At 39.8% G+C, this 13,179-nt stretch overlaps 1 protein-coding gene across 1 annotated transcript; it reads right to left on the bottom strand.

The window, feature by feature from the left end:
- Window positions 1-1,315: 1,315 nt before the first annotated feature.
- Window positions 1,316-13,122, bottom strand: LOC117878164 (cytochrome c oxidase assembly protein COX18, mitochondrial). Its single transcript, XM_034772165.1, has 6 exons — window positions 12,739-13,122; window positions 8,523-8,623; window positions 7,356-7,519; window positions 5,493-5,614; window positions 3,641-3,748; window positions 1,316-1,859 (listed from the first exon to the last, which is right to left on the bottom strand). Exons 1-6 carry the CDS (start codon window positions 13,045-13,047, stop codon window positions 1,686-1,688), a joined length of 978 nt encoding a protein of 325 aa, XP_034628056.1. The 5' UTR covers window positions 13,048-13,122; the 3' UTR covers window positions 1,316-1,685.
- Between the last annotated feature and the right edge of the window lie 57 nt (window positions 13,123-13,179).

Here is a 13,179-nt window from a genome sequence, read left to right as displayed (position 1 = left end):
TTGGGGGGCTAATCATGATCTACACTAAAAGACACAAACAAGATTAGGCCAAACAACGAGGTCTGATACAAACAGGGAGAAGGAATGGGAGGGAAAGATAACAAGTATGGATCCAAGAGTGGCCTTTTTAAAATGCATCTGGTTAGAACAAAAATCTCATTTTTGGGAGATGGCTGTGAAACTTCAATGGAAAGGGAGTTTAACTTGTCGGACCCATCAGAACAAAGTCACAACTGCCTGCTGATGTATAATTAAAGCAAATCAAGGCAAGAACCCGCAAAGGAGGACGGTGAGAGGGCAGACAGCTGTCAGAAAGACTATGTATGGTTATGTATTCTTTCGATGTGTGCAGTGAGTAGCCCCAACATCTTCTACATTTGATGCTGTGTATTTAATAAATTATTTGAACTGGCTTCCCATATCCACACCTTTTTGCATTCCATTAAAATAATCATTTCATTTCAATTTTATGTTGTAGTAATTAATTCCTTTCTTTATGGACACTGAACTTGAACATTCCACAGTGTGTACATGACATACAAAACAATGGTTTTTTGGTCTTGTAGAGCTGTGTGACATAGTTCTATACAAAAGTGAGACCAGTGCCTATGACAACTGCCAGTGCCAGAATAATATGCTCTTTCACATGATGCTTGCTTTTTTTTTTTAAACAAAGCAGGATAAGTGTCATTATCCCCATTTTATACATGGGGAAACTAAAATATGGAGAGATGAAGTGACTTACACAAGCTCAACATGAGAGCCAAGAACAGAACCCTTGTATCCTGAGTCAAAGTTCTACACCTGTTCCCCTGGATAGTAGCAGTGAACCTTTCTCATGCTGTGTAAATCCATGGATTCCTAGCTTGTTTCAGATTAGTTTGCTGACACTGCGAACGAGTGGGCAATTAAATCCACCTTTGTAGTTTCACAAAAACACCATCTCAGTTGTCCGTAGAACTTTCCCATGGGCCAGTAGATTGACTACATGTGGTCAACTACTGAATCTGAACCTGAACCAGAACAAGTGTCTGAGAGAGGAGACCTAGCACACCATTACCAACCCAGTGACCCATTCAGTCTTCAAATAAAGGTACATCGTTGTTCACTAGCCTGTAGTTAAAATCAGATTCAGTGTAAATAGCAGAGCTACATCAGCCACAATTTTAACATCTATCTTCATCCTATATTACCAATAAAGGAAAGAAGCTGCTATTAGTTGGACACCCAACTTACAAAAACACCACATGAACTAAAAAAATCCCAACAATTTTGCACTGCGCCAAGAAGTTAGTACAATTACCCACTCCACTTCTTGTCAGAGACAGCCCCTGTTTTATTAGGAAAAATACAGTTCCAACGACAGCCTTTCACATTCTCTTTAAGGAGACACTCAGGGCTTGGATACACTACTGCTTCAGTTGATGTAACTTTCGTCGCTCAGGGGATGGCTTTTTCACACCCATGAGCGACGTAGAGTGACATTGACTTAAAGCAGTGTCCACACCGTGCTATGTCGGTGGGAGACGCCCTCCCATCAGCATAGCGTTTCTTCACCAGGTGAGCTGATGTAGCGTGGTAGCATAGACTTGCCCCATATTAAATAGGTACATTTCAATACAATATGACTTATAAATTACTCAAGTTGCCTGTATAGGGTAGTTCTTCCACCAATGCAAAATGAATCACTTTTTTAAAAAGTACTTAGTATAAAAGGCAGAGACTATATCCCTATAAGGAGTGTCTGAGTCAGACTTGGTCCTTGGTATGTGGCACAGTCGACGAAAAGTTGGAGAGCGCAGTAGCAGGTTGTGTGAGAGTCCCATGAAGCTGGAGGATAACCAGTACAAAGCCATGGACTGCAAGGAGACAGGAACACAGCATTCAGCAACCCAAAAGACAATAAAAGCACTGCAATTCCAGTAGCTTTTCACAAACTACAATAATTATTTCTTATTAAGAAAGTCAACTCTCCTATATATGCACCCTTAAATAAATAGCTACGGTTAAGCAATGCTTCCATTACAAACCCTATTTTTCATGGTTTTTGAACTCTACTGTAAAAATATGATCTATGCTAAAATTTGACAAAACTACAGGACCCAATGTTTTAAATTCACATTTCAACTTTTTTCCTGTTTTACTCTAAATAGGCTTGATAAGCTCAACAACGATGTACAAGAATCTCTTAACCACTTCAAACACACAATTAAACATGCATTTCTTCACATACAAATCTACTCTAAAAACATTTTAAAGATTCTCTCACAGAAAATTCTGCAAATCTAAATTATAGGTTGTTCAGCTCTTACAGTAAATAAACCTTTTATGCAACGTCATCTGTCTCTAGTTACATGAACATGGTTTGCCTTTCAATTCACAAGGTCAACCCAAATATAGAACTCCAGATATTTTTTAATACTCAACTTTTAAAAAATGATGTTAGCAACAATGAGTTTGTGGGCTCTCTCTTTTTAATATTTGGCAAAAATACTAGAAAGCACCTACTTTTATTTTTTTTTTTAAATACATATTGAACATGTACCATAGTATGCATCCGAAGAAGTGGGCTGCAGTCCACGAAAGCAGGCTGCAGTCCACGAAAGCTTATGCTCTAATAAATTTGTTAGTCTCTAAGGTGCCACAAGTACTCCTGTTCTTTTTGTGGATACAGACTAACACGGCTGCTACTCTAAAACGTACCATAGTATGAACACCATGTAAAAATCTCATTTGTTCCAGTAAAAGTTTGCATAGTAGGATTTAGATCAACCTACTGTCAATAGGCTAGTTAACAGAATCCAACAAAACTATTCTAACAGTGTAATCAGAAAAATACACATTATATACAAAATAATTAAAACAAAACCAAATTTTAAAAAACCCATTCCACTGACAGCTTGATCTTGTTTCTATTTTCTCTATCAACCTCTTTTCTATAATGATGCCAGTCTTAATAACTACTTTGTGTCCTCCCTTCCATGCAATGAACACCACTCAGTTCCAGTATTACTTCCAGGGGGCCCAAAAAACTCTAGCCACATCACATTAAGCACTGGCCTGCTAAACCCAGGGTTGTGAGTTCTGTCCTTGTAGCAAAAATCTGTCTGGGGATTGATCCTGCTTTGAGCAGGGGATTGGACTAGATGACCTGCTGAGGTCCCTTCCAACCCGGATATCCTACGATTCTATGATTTGTTTAACATTTGAAGTCAACTGCTTCCGTAGATCTCCCAGCCTATCTTGTCTTATCTATGTCTGTCTTATAGATTGTAAGCTCCTTGGAACAGGTTACTTGTTACTGTGTCTTACATATTATGAAACATGCAGCGCTTGTAACGATGCACATAACACTTTCGGAAGACCCTAGAGGCTGCATCTAATGTAATGTAAGTGTAAACAGCACCTTTCCCATATGCAGTATTGAATGGTGACCCTTATAGATTACAAATCCTGCACACACTACTACTTGAGTGAAGTCGCTGCTATTAAAATGGTATGAAGTAGAATATCAACTATGGTCCGCAATATAGATCGTGCACTTGGGCTGCACTTAGAGCACCATGAATCAAGTCTAGCCAATACAGGCACGACTAATGCAGAGTCTCACCTACTACACACGATTATGTTTTGTACTTACTGAAGGTACAGTTGCAGCAATAGGAATCATCAGTATTGACAGTCCTCGAATGAAGTTGGTAACATACTTCTGGAACCTGGACAGTTCAAGTTTTCGCAGAGCAAAGATCTGAAGAGGCAAAAAAAAAAAAAACCACACACCCAAATATTTTTTTCACATTCTTTTCAATAATTGGGAAGCTCAAATCAAGTAAATTTAAAACATTGATAAATTCCTTCCTTTAATTTGTTTGGTGCCTTACAGTCAATACTCAATCCTTTCCTGGCAGATTTTATACCAAGACTAAGAATCATCCATCTAAAACCTTTTAAGAGAACATTATTTCACAGGAGAATAGCTTTTGCACATTGAATAAGCCTCCAACACCTGAACCTCAAGCACAGTCCACTGAGAGATGGCTACTGAAAAGGGATGGACCATTATCCCCAACCTACTTAATGAATAACTGAACGGAAGCAGAACGTGTATAGGCAAACCTTGACTTTCATTTTGCAAAACTGTCCTAATCCACATTACTTGGAAAAAATAAAACAGAACAAGAATGAAATCCAGACACATGAAGGCAATGAGGAGGACTGTGATTGATAACAGAGAGAGACTAAACAGTAACTATTTCTGCAGAGATTTGCAAACGAGCAAGAACATGGGGAATCCAGACTCCTCTACATATTTTATTTTTAATATTCATTAACATTCTCATTCTTATTCCAAAAATTTCAGTATATCAACAAGGATTTATAATGAGGCCTGGTTTAATGTGTAAGCCACTTTTCTTTCCTTTCAATCATTATTTTATTTTCTGTTTGATCTTGCCTCCCCACACAATGAAGGAGCATCTTTGCACTCATCAAGGATTCCGAAAAAGAGACCACAGACTTATGTGTGTAGTGCCCCAATATCTGTGAACTTCTGTTGTACGTGTAGGACATATTCCTGCTTATGATGCAACAAATGTATAAAAAAAACTTGAGTTCAAAATTAGTAAAACATTCTTGATTTTACACTTTTTAACATGTGTCTTCTCAAACACATGTACTATGCAATATTTACTAGTTTTAATTATGAAAGAGAAATCTCTTTACTTTCTATTTTTAAAGTGATGAATGTAATTTTTTTTACAGTACAATGTGAGTTCTCAATGTTGGGACAGCATACTTCTCAGGAGTGGAAATAAACCTACTTGTTCATTTGGAAAATGGGTTCAAATAGTTAAGGGCTGAGATGCACTGGCTAATCTTGATGATGTCTATAAGAGTTCCAGTCTCTCAATCCCTTTGCTTTCTTAAAATAACAATAAAGCACATTTTCTCAATTACTATTTCAAACTTAATATTTTAAGTAGTTTGCTTTTATCAAGTTTTCAGCTCATTTAGAATCATACCTACTGCACCCACAATCATCACTTACAATACATTAGAAGTGGAACTACATCATTCTAACATGGAAAAGAAAGCCACCAGTAAATGCAGCCCACGGGAATGTATTATTCACACACCAAAACCTTAACCTTTATAAGCTGCAGTGTTAATAAAATGCAATAGGCTAATTAAAGTATTCTCACAGGAATCACTCTGGAGTGACGAGTAAACTTTTCTGAGGTTAAGCACATAAAAGCAGTTTCTGAAATGGCACATTAGAATTTATCAGCAATTACAATGTGCATGACCCATACAACTTCAACCTTGAAACAATTATGCAGTTTTTCCCCTTCTAGACCATGAATTAAGGTGCATACTTATAATCAGAAGCTGCCACGGTATTTTTACACTTTGTAAGGTAGTCATGAACCAGTCCTAACTTTATAGAAAGAATTATCATTTTCACAATGGTCCAACATTCACCAGCAACATACCTCCACTATCAGCAAATTGAGGAGCCCAAGTGAGACTGGCAAAATCCATGTAGAATCTGGTACAGTAAGGTCTGTAAACCACAGGGTTCCACCTGTCGACAGCTGTTCCTGAACTGCAAGGACTGTTTAAAATACATATATATATTTAGTATGTCATTCTCCTCAAAGTCAGTCAAAATCATGCATAACTTTGCTTTTAAATTGGACTTTCAAAGTAAACATTTTTGTTATTCTGTGGCAATGCATTTTTTTTTTTTTTTGGTGCCAACTGGCAATTTTAACATCCTTCCTTTCCCTCAGAACCAGGGAAAGGAACTGATGTAATGAAATATATAAATCCCAAGTAGGAAAGCTCCTTCCCCTGCCAGGTAGCAGCATAAACTCACATTTAAGTCTTACTCACACTTACTATCAAACATACATTTGGACATTTGAAAACTGTACCTACCTATAGACTGTGAAATGATTACAAGACAAAACCCACTATGTGATATAAAGGAGATATAGAAATCAAAGAATTCCAAATCAAAGAAATCCAAAGTGGATTTGAGAGAATGTTGTATTTATCACTAACTTAAAAAAATGGTTCTTACAAACCATCAGTTGGAAATTCACTTTGCAAACACGAATTATTAGTTTCTCTTTATTTATATAATGATGTCTTTTTAAAAAAAGCTTTTAATCCAAAAGATTAAAAGTGAAGGCAGTCTGCCATCTAACAGGAAAAGGAAATTATTAGTGAGAACTGAAGGCTGACAGGATTTGGGGCAAACAGATGATGAAAAATAACTTGTTCTGAATCTTCTGTCCCTAACTGCAAAAATTTTATAACAAACAATTTTCCTAATAGTAGCTCAACTTTATTGGGCTAAATGACAAGTTATTTAGCCCAATAATATTTAGCAATTTAAACAATGTCATGTGCCAGAGGAACAGGAGCATTATAATTATTTTTAAAATCTGCCCACTGAAGTTGAAAAGTCTCTCTCATCTGGGAGATGCCATTAAAGAGACAATATTCACCAGTGCAGGAACCCGCAGCGACCAAAGTACTTTGTTAGACTTGGAATACAAGATATCATGGCATTTGAATCAACACAAAAGCATCATATGTTGGGTTAATCTTGCATATCATAATCTAGTCTTTAAATGGTCAAAACACCAATATTGCAGATAGGATAAAATAAAATACCATCTTGATGAACGCATTTTATTTTATCTAAAGTTAAGGCTTTATAATGAGAGAAAACCCCACAGTTTAATTTTAAGCATACTGTTGCATTAGTATCTTTACATATTAAGTATGACTTCTATTACTTTGGCTTGCAAAGCACACAAAATAATTTAGTGCCCAAGGAGCATACCCAACACATTTTAGATTGTTCCTAGAGCTCAAATTCCCGCACTGCTGTTAACTGATCATCCCACGCATCCCACTTTGCTCTTTCAGCTCAGAGCTGTACTATAGTGCAGTGTAGAAATACCCTTACAGGCACTAATGGCAAATGAACTCTGAGTGAACAGAAAGGTTATTTTGTGGCTATGGCTGCACTGAGTTCCTGATCTACCAGAACAATCTGGGGTGCAAAAAGTATGGGAATAGGCCAGAGGTAGGCTTCTGGATTACATGGACGAGTGGCATAGCATCTATGACATGCCTAATCAAAAGTCTTACAAATACAGTATTATTCACATTAGTCACTTAGCTATGTTTGGGCTATTTTTTCAACAATCTTACATCTCAAACTCAACAACTCAAATTCTTAAATTTAAAACCAAACCATGTTTGTAAAAATTGTAACTGAAGAAGGGTATTTATTAAAACAGATGTATATTTTCAATACAACTGTTCGGAATGATCACCTTCTGAGTCTGCTGCACCTACACTGCAGTTACTCAAAGCTATGGAAACAAACACCCACACTGGAATCTGTATCCACATCAACAGACTAGCCTTGAAGGGGTGGCAGTTGTCTCGAATATACAATTCTGAAACAATTCTTCCCATATTCTTCCTGAAATGGAACCTGATTGGAAAACAAAACAAAACTCCTTGTAATATAACTTTTCAAATTCTGAAATAATAAATCACAGGTTGCACATCACACTTAGTTCATTTCAAATATTGCACTGGAGTACCAGGTGAATGAAGTCAAACCAGGGAGTTCTCCCTTTATGGGCTGAGACAGCCTTCCATTTGTTGTCTGCCAATCACCTCCAATCTCACCCTTCAAATCCTTTTCTTTTCTGTGGGCTTCTAATGTTAACCTCTTCACCATCTCTGTTTCCTAGCAATACTGTTCGATGTCTTATTCTGTGTGTTGTATTTATCTGATTTAAGACTACAAGCTCCTCAGTGTACAGACCACAGGCCAGATCCTCAGACTGCACTCAGTCCCATTTACATCACTCTGACACTGCAAAAGGAGATGGAGCTATCATACCAGGACAGCTGGGGATTCCTCTTCAAATCATAGAATATCAGGGATGGAAGGGACCTCAGGAGGTCATCTAGCCCAACCCCCTGCTCAAAGCAGGACCAATCCCCAGACAGATTTTTGCCCCAAATCCCTAAATGACCCCCTTAAGGACTGAACTCACAACCCTGGGTTTAGCAATGCTCAAACCACTGAGCCTCCCCCTTGCATGAGGAAATCACTGGATGTAGTAAAGCTGACACAGCCAGGTCCTGCCATCCCCTCCTAACAAAGATTTAGAAACCACAGCTATGGGTCAAATCTTGGTCCCACTGAAGTCAACAACTAAACCCAGACTGATTTCAGTGGAAACAGGAATTGGCCTTATAAATTTTAATCCATCACAGATTCAGTGCTTCAAATGAGCATATTCCCTAAATGTCTATGTAAATAACACAGAAAAGTTTTATATAAAAATAGTAAGCCAGAATCCATTATTTTAGTGTCAGATTTGTAGAGCCTTTTTATATATACATATTGCCATCATCTTTATATATGCCTCTTATTTTCAGCCCAAGTGGATTTGTAAGATACTGTACAATTGTTATCTTACCTAGCAACTTTTTCAGACCAACCCAGTTGCTTCCCACGAATTGAAACTTCATAGCGAAGACGCTTAGCTAGGTTTTCTATTTCAGGCTGCAAATTTTCCAGCTAGCTAAAGAAAAGAAAGAAATGATTATACAGCAAAATTAAAGAGTTCCATCTGCAACCAGTCTCTCTACCCCATATCATCTTGTATGTGTACTGTAAAGTGAAATGCATGCATCTGTGGGTGCTTGCTGCCTCTAAATATATTGGGCTTTTGAGGAACTTGAGTGAGAATGCCTAAGTATTTCTAACAAAAACAACAAATGAAACATCAATCTTACCAGGTGATAAAAAACATAAGTACAAGTGTTGGTTGCATATTATAATTCATTATAGGTTTTTAAGTATATAAAAGGGTCTGTACACAATTGTTATACAAAAAAACATGGTGGAATCCCCTCACCTATGTTTTGAACAGCCTTATAAGGTATGATTCTGCAGCCACTAAGTCTATAGCAAAAATCTCATTTAATTCAATAGGATCAGGCACTGAAAATAGAGTTTGACATTTTTGCAGTCAATAGGGCAAGATACAAGTATGAAGAAGTATTGGTAAGAGAATTTGTAATATTTGTGCCTAAACATGAAATTAATATATTTGTTCTCTATGGACTCCTGATTGTGAACAAGAGGATACTAAACTGCTCACGATAGTTAAGACCAAAGCAGACTGTGAAGAATTTCAAAAAGATCTCACAAAACTAAGTGATTGGGCAACAAAATGGCAAATGAAATTTAATGTGGATAAATGTAAAGTAATGCACATTGGAAAAAATAACCCCAACTATACATAGAATATGATGGTGGGTAATTTAGCTACAACAAATCAGGAAAAAGATCTTGGAGTCACCGTGGATAGTTCTCTGAAGATGTCCACGCAGTGTGCAGAGGCGGTCAAAAAAGCAAACAGGATGTTAGGAATCATTAAAAAGGGGATAGAGAATAAGAAGGAGAATATATTATTGCCCTTATATAAATCGATGGTATGCCCATATCTCGAATACTGCATACAGATGTGGTCTCCTCATCTCAAAAAAGATATACTAGCACTAGAAAAGGTTCAGAGAAGGGCAACTAAAATGATTAGGGGTTTGGAACGGGTCCCATATGAGGAGAGATTAAAGAGGATAGGACTTTTCAGCTTGGAAAAGAGGAGACTAAGGGGGGATATGATAGAGGTATATAAAATCATGAGGGATGTGGAGAAAGTAGATAAGGAAAAGTTATTTACTTATTCCCATAATACAAGAACTAGGGGTCACCAAATGAAATTAATAGGCAGCAGGTTTAAAACAAATAAAAGGAAGTTCTTCTTCACACAGCGCACAGTCAACTTCTGGAACTCCTTACCTGAGGAGGTTGTGAAGGCTAGGACTATAACAGCGTTTAAAAGAGAACTTGATAAATTCATGGAGGTTAAGTCCATTAATGGCTATTAGCCAGGATGGGTAAGGGATGGTGTCCCTAGACTCTGTTTGTCAGAGGGGGAGATGGATGGCAGGAGAGAGATCACTTGATCATTACCTGCTAGGTTCACTCCCTCTGGAGCACCTGGCATTGGCCACTGTCAGTAGACAGGATACTGGGCTAGATGGACCTTTGATCTGACCCAGTATGGCCATTCTTATGTTCTTATGTAAGGCAAAACACACAAAGGCTACAGAGAGCTTTATAGGATACAAGGACAATATCACAGGTGGCATGATTCATCTCTATTACTCAATAGCTTTTTAAAAAGTAAAAAAGATGGGCACAACATACCATACTTATTTTGATATGGAGAACCATGTGACAACTAGCTAACAAGGTCAAAATAGATTGTATAGTTTACTACCATTCAGATGTATTACTACACAACATCTCTTTTACAAAACCACACTAGAGGATTACTTCCTCTGAATTTGTGGTTGGTATAAAATGGTCTCTGCCACACCTGCATTATAACTGGTTCAGTGTGTAGACACACATGTAGTGCCAATAACGAACACCACCAGTTTAAAGTTACTTTAATTGTCCAAAAAACAAGGAAAAAAAGAGTTATGCCTGAACTGATTCTGTGTGGTGAAATCAAAACTACAATTTTCTGTCCATTTTCTCAAGCCTCACTTTTCCCTTACCAGTAGCAAAATGGAAACAGGAAAAAGATTTCCTGGGCTGGATTTCCTGTCACACTTCTGCTCTTACTATTTTGGACTCTCCTGAGAAAGGCACATTAATAGCTGAGTTTTAGTAATACTCCACCCTTATCCAGTGCTTTGAAAGTGTAAATTCCCAACTAAATAAGGAGTGCTGCAGTCACAAAGGATGTGCTATTGATATTTACTGCCGAGTGAATAACAAACAACCAAACAAACCTACTACCTAACCAGAGATCAGTGTACCACAAAGGACTGTGTTAGGCTGAGTCTGTTAATTCTGCAACATTACAAGCAATAGCTATAGAAAATTTTACTGCATTCTTTGCCAGTGATTACACTTATTTATTTCAATTCCACATTAGCTGAACCACTATTGGCTGTAACCTTCCAGGAGCTGTTTTTGGCACTACTTTTTGCATTCTAAGTGCACTATTACAAAGCAATTGCCTCTTATATTAAATTGAAACTAATAAAATACTTGGCATTTTCATAGTGCTTTTTTATCCTGAGATCCTGAAATACTTTACAAAGGAGAGAAAAGTATCCTCTCACATCTTGTAGACAGGAACACAAAGAATAAAAGCAAGATTGATTAAATACAGCCTCTTTACTCAAATAAAACATGGCTGTTTTAATTCTAGTGTTGCAAAGGATTCTGCAATTCTTTAGCAGTGAAGCGTTTTATCGCAAACACTACAGCTGATACACTGTCTACTCTCTTTAGTGCAATATCAAAAGGTATATTATCCTGTGATTCAAAAGGCTTCACCTGCAACACTTTTGCTGTGATTCTGTTAGGTTCTACAAAATATTTTAACAAGCCAGCACTTGGTTGGTTTGCAGGCCAATGGGGAACATCAGTGGTGCTGAAAAAGTTGTGTAAATGATTCACATCATCCTAATGGCTTACCAAAAACATATCCAACAGTGGAGATACTTAACTAGGTTTTCATTTTTACACAATAAGAAAATTAAACATAATGAGTTGTGATTCTTCATAGAGTAGCAATTATGTGTAGTACACAGTTTAAGCCTTTTCTAATTGTACATTTTAGTTTTACATGTACACAGCATTTCATGCTAGAACATATTACATATACGTAATAAATGCTGTAGAATAAAATGGATTAGCCTGTATTATGTGTGGAATAATTCATGAGGCAGCATATCTAGTATTTAGAAGCTGCTGAACTCTTGTCTACAAAAGGGCATCCACCAAGGCAACTGAGTGGTAGAACTGGTGGGAATATTTTGTTTAAATTAATGTAGACACAACCACAGAGAGCACCATATGTGTTAACAATGTCTAAGCTACGTCAGTCTTACCTCTGAATATTGTTCCTGAAAGGGGGGCAGAGATCTCATTAGATTACAATGCCTACATCACTACTTTAGTTACACTCGCCCAACAAATAATGTGACACTGCAGCATGGTGGGGCACATGACAGCCGACTGGCTGGGCTGCAACAGAGCCACACAGCTCTGTAAGGACAGGGTACCGCCAGGCATGAAGCCAGCAGCCATTAAGAAACTCTCAGCTAGTTTCCTTGGCTACACAGGTTGCCAAGCCCGTACTTGCAAGGCGGTGGCGAGGGCACTGCACGAGCCCATCGCTCTTATCCTCTGTTTTGTGGTACTACAGTAACACATAGACCAAGGAGGAGGGAGAAACATTGTTCCCCTTAACCTCTGAGGACAGGACAAGAAGCAATGGGCTTACACTGCAGCCAGGCTGGTTTAGGTTGGACATTAGGAAAGACGTCCGCTCAGGGTGGGGAAGCACTGGAAGGAGCTGCCCAGGGAGGGGGTGGAAAGTCCATCCCTGGAGAGTTTTCAGAGCCGGTTGGACGAACACCTGCCTGGGAGGGAGCTCGCGTGAGGGGGTCGCGGCGGGCGGGTGGGTTGACCCGTGGCCAAGCAGTCGCAGCCACAGGGCTAGCCCGAGTGGGGGGGGGGGGGACAGGCGAAGGGGCGGCTCGTGGGCAGGGCACAGCACCTCCCCCCGCGCCCCAAGGGGCCCGCACGGCGCTCGGACCCACCTTGGCCAGGATGTGGCCCTGGTGCGCGGCCAGCGGCAGGGTGAGGCCGGTGCGCAGGGCGGCGCCGGCACACACGATACTGAGCCACCAGGGCAGGCCGGTGCCCGCCTGCAGCGCCACCAGCCCGCTCTCCGCCCAGTGCACGGGGGCCGACTCGGCCAGCGCCTCGTACCAACCGCCCGGGCTCGCGCTGGGCAGGGAGGAGGCGGCGGCGGCGGCCCCAGCGCGTGACCCCCAGCCGGGCGACAGCAGGAGCCGCTCGCGGAGGGGCCTCTGCAGCTCCTGCCCCGCGCGCCGCCAACACCACATCCCGGCAACGGCCGAGCGCGCGGCCAGAGTCCACGCGGCCGGCAGGTTGGGGAAGGGCCGGGCCGACCCGTCCTCTTCCCGCGCGCGCCCCGAACTCTCCGCCTCTCAACCCGGAAGGAACGCGGCAGTAGC

This window comes from Trachemys scripta, chromosome 5 (assembly GCF_013100865.1).
Source record: "Trachemys scripta elegans isolate TJP31775 chromosome 5, CAS_Tse_1.0, whole genome shotgun sequence".
Classification (NCBI taxonomy): domain Eukaryota; kingdom Metazoa; phylum Chordata; order Testudines; family Emydidae; genus Trachemys; species Trachemys scripta.
Note: the sequence above shows the minus strand (reverse complement) of the source record. Positions and strands in the feature narration are given on the sequence as shown.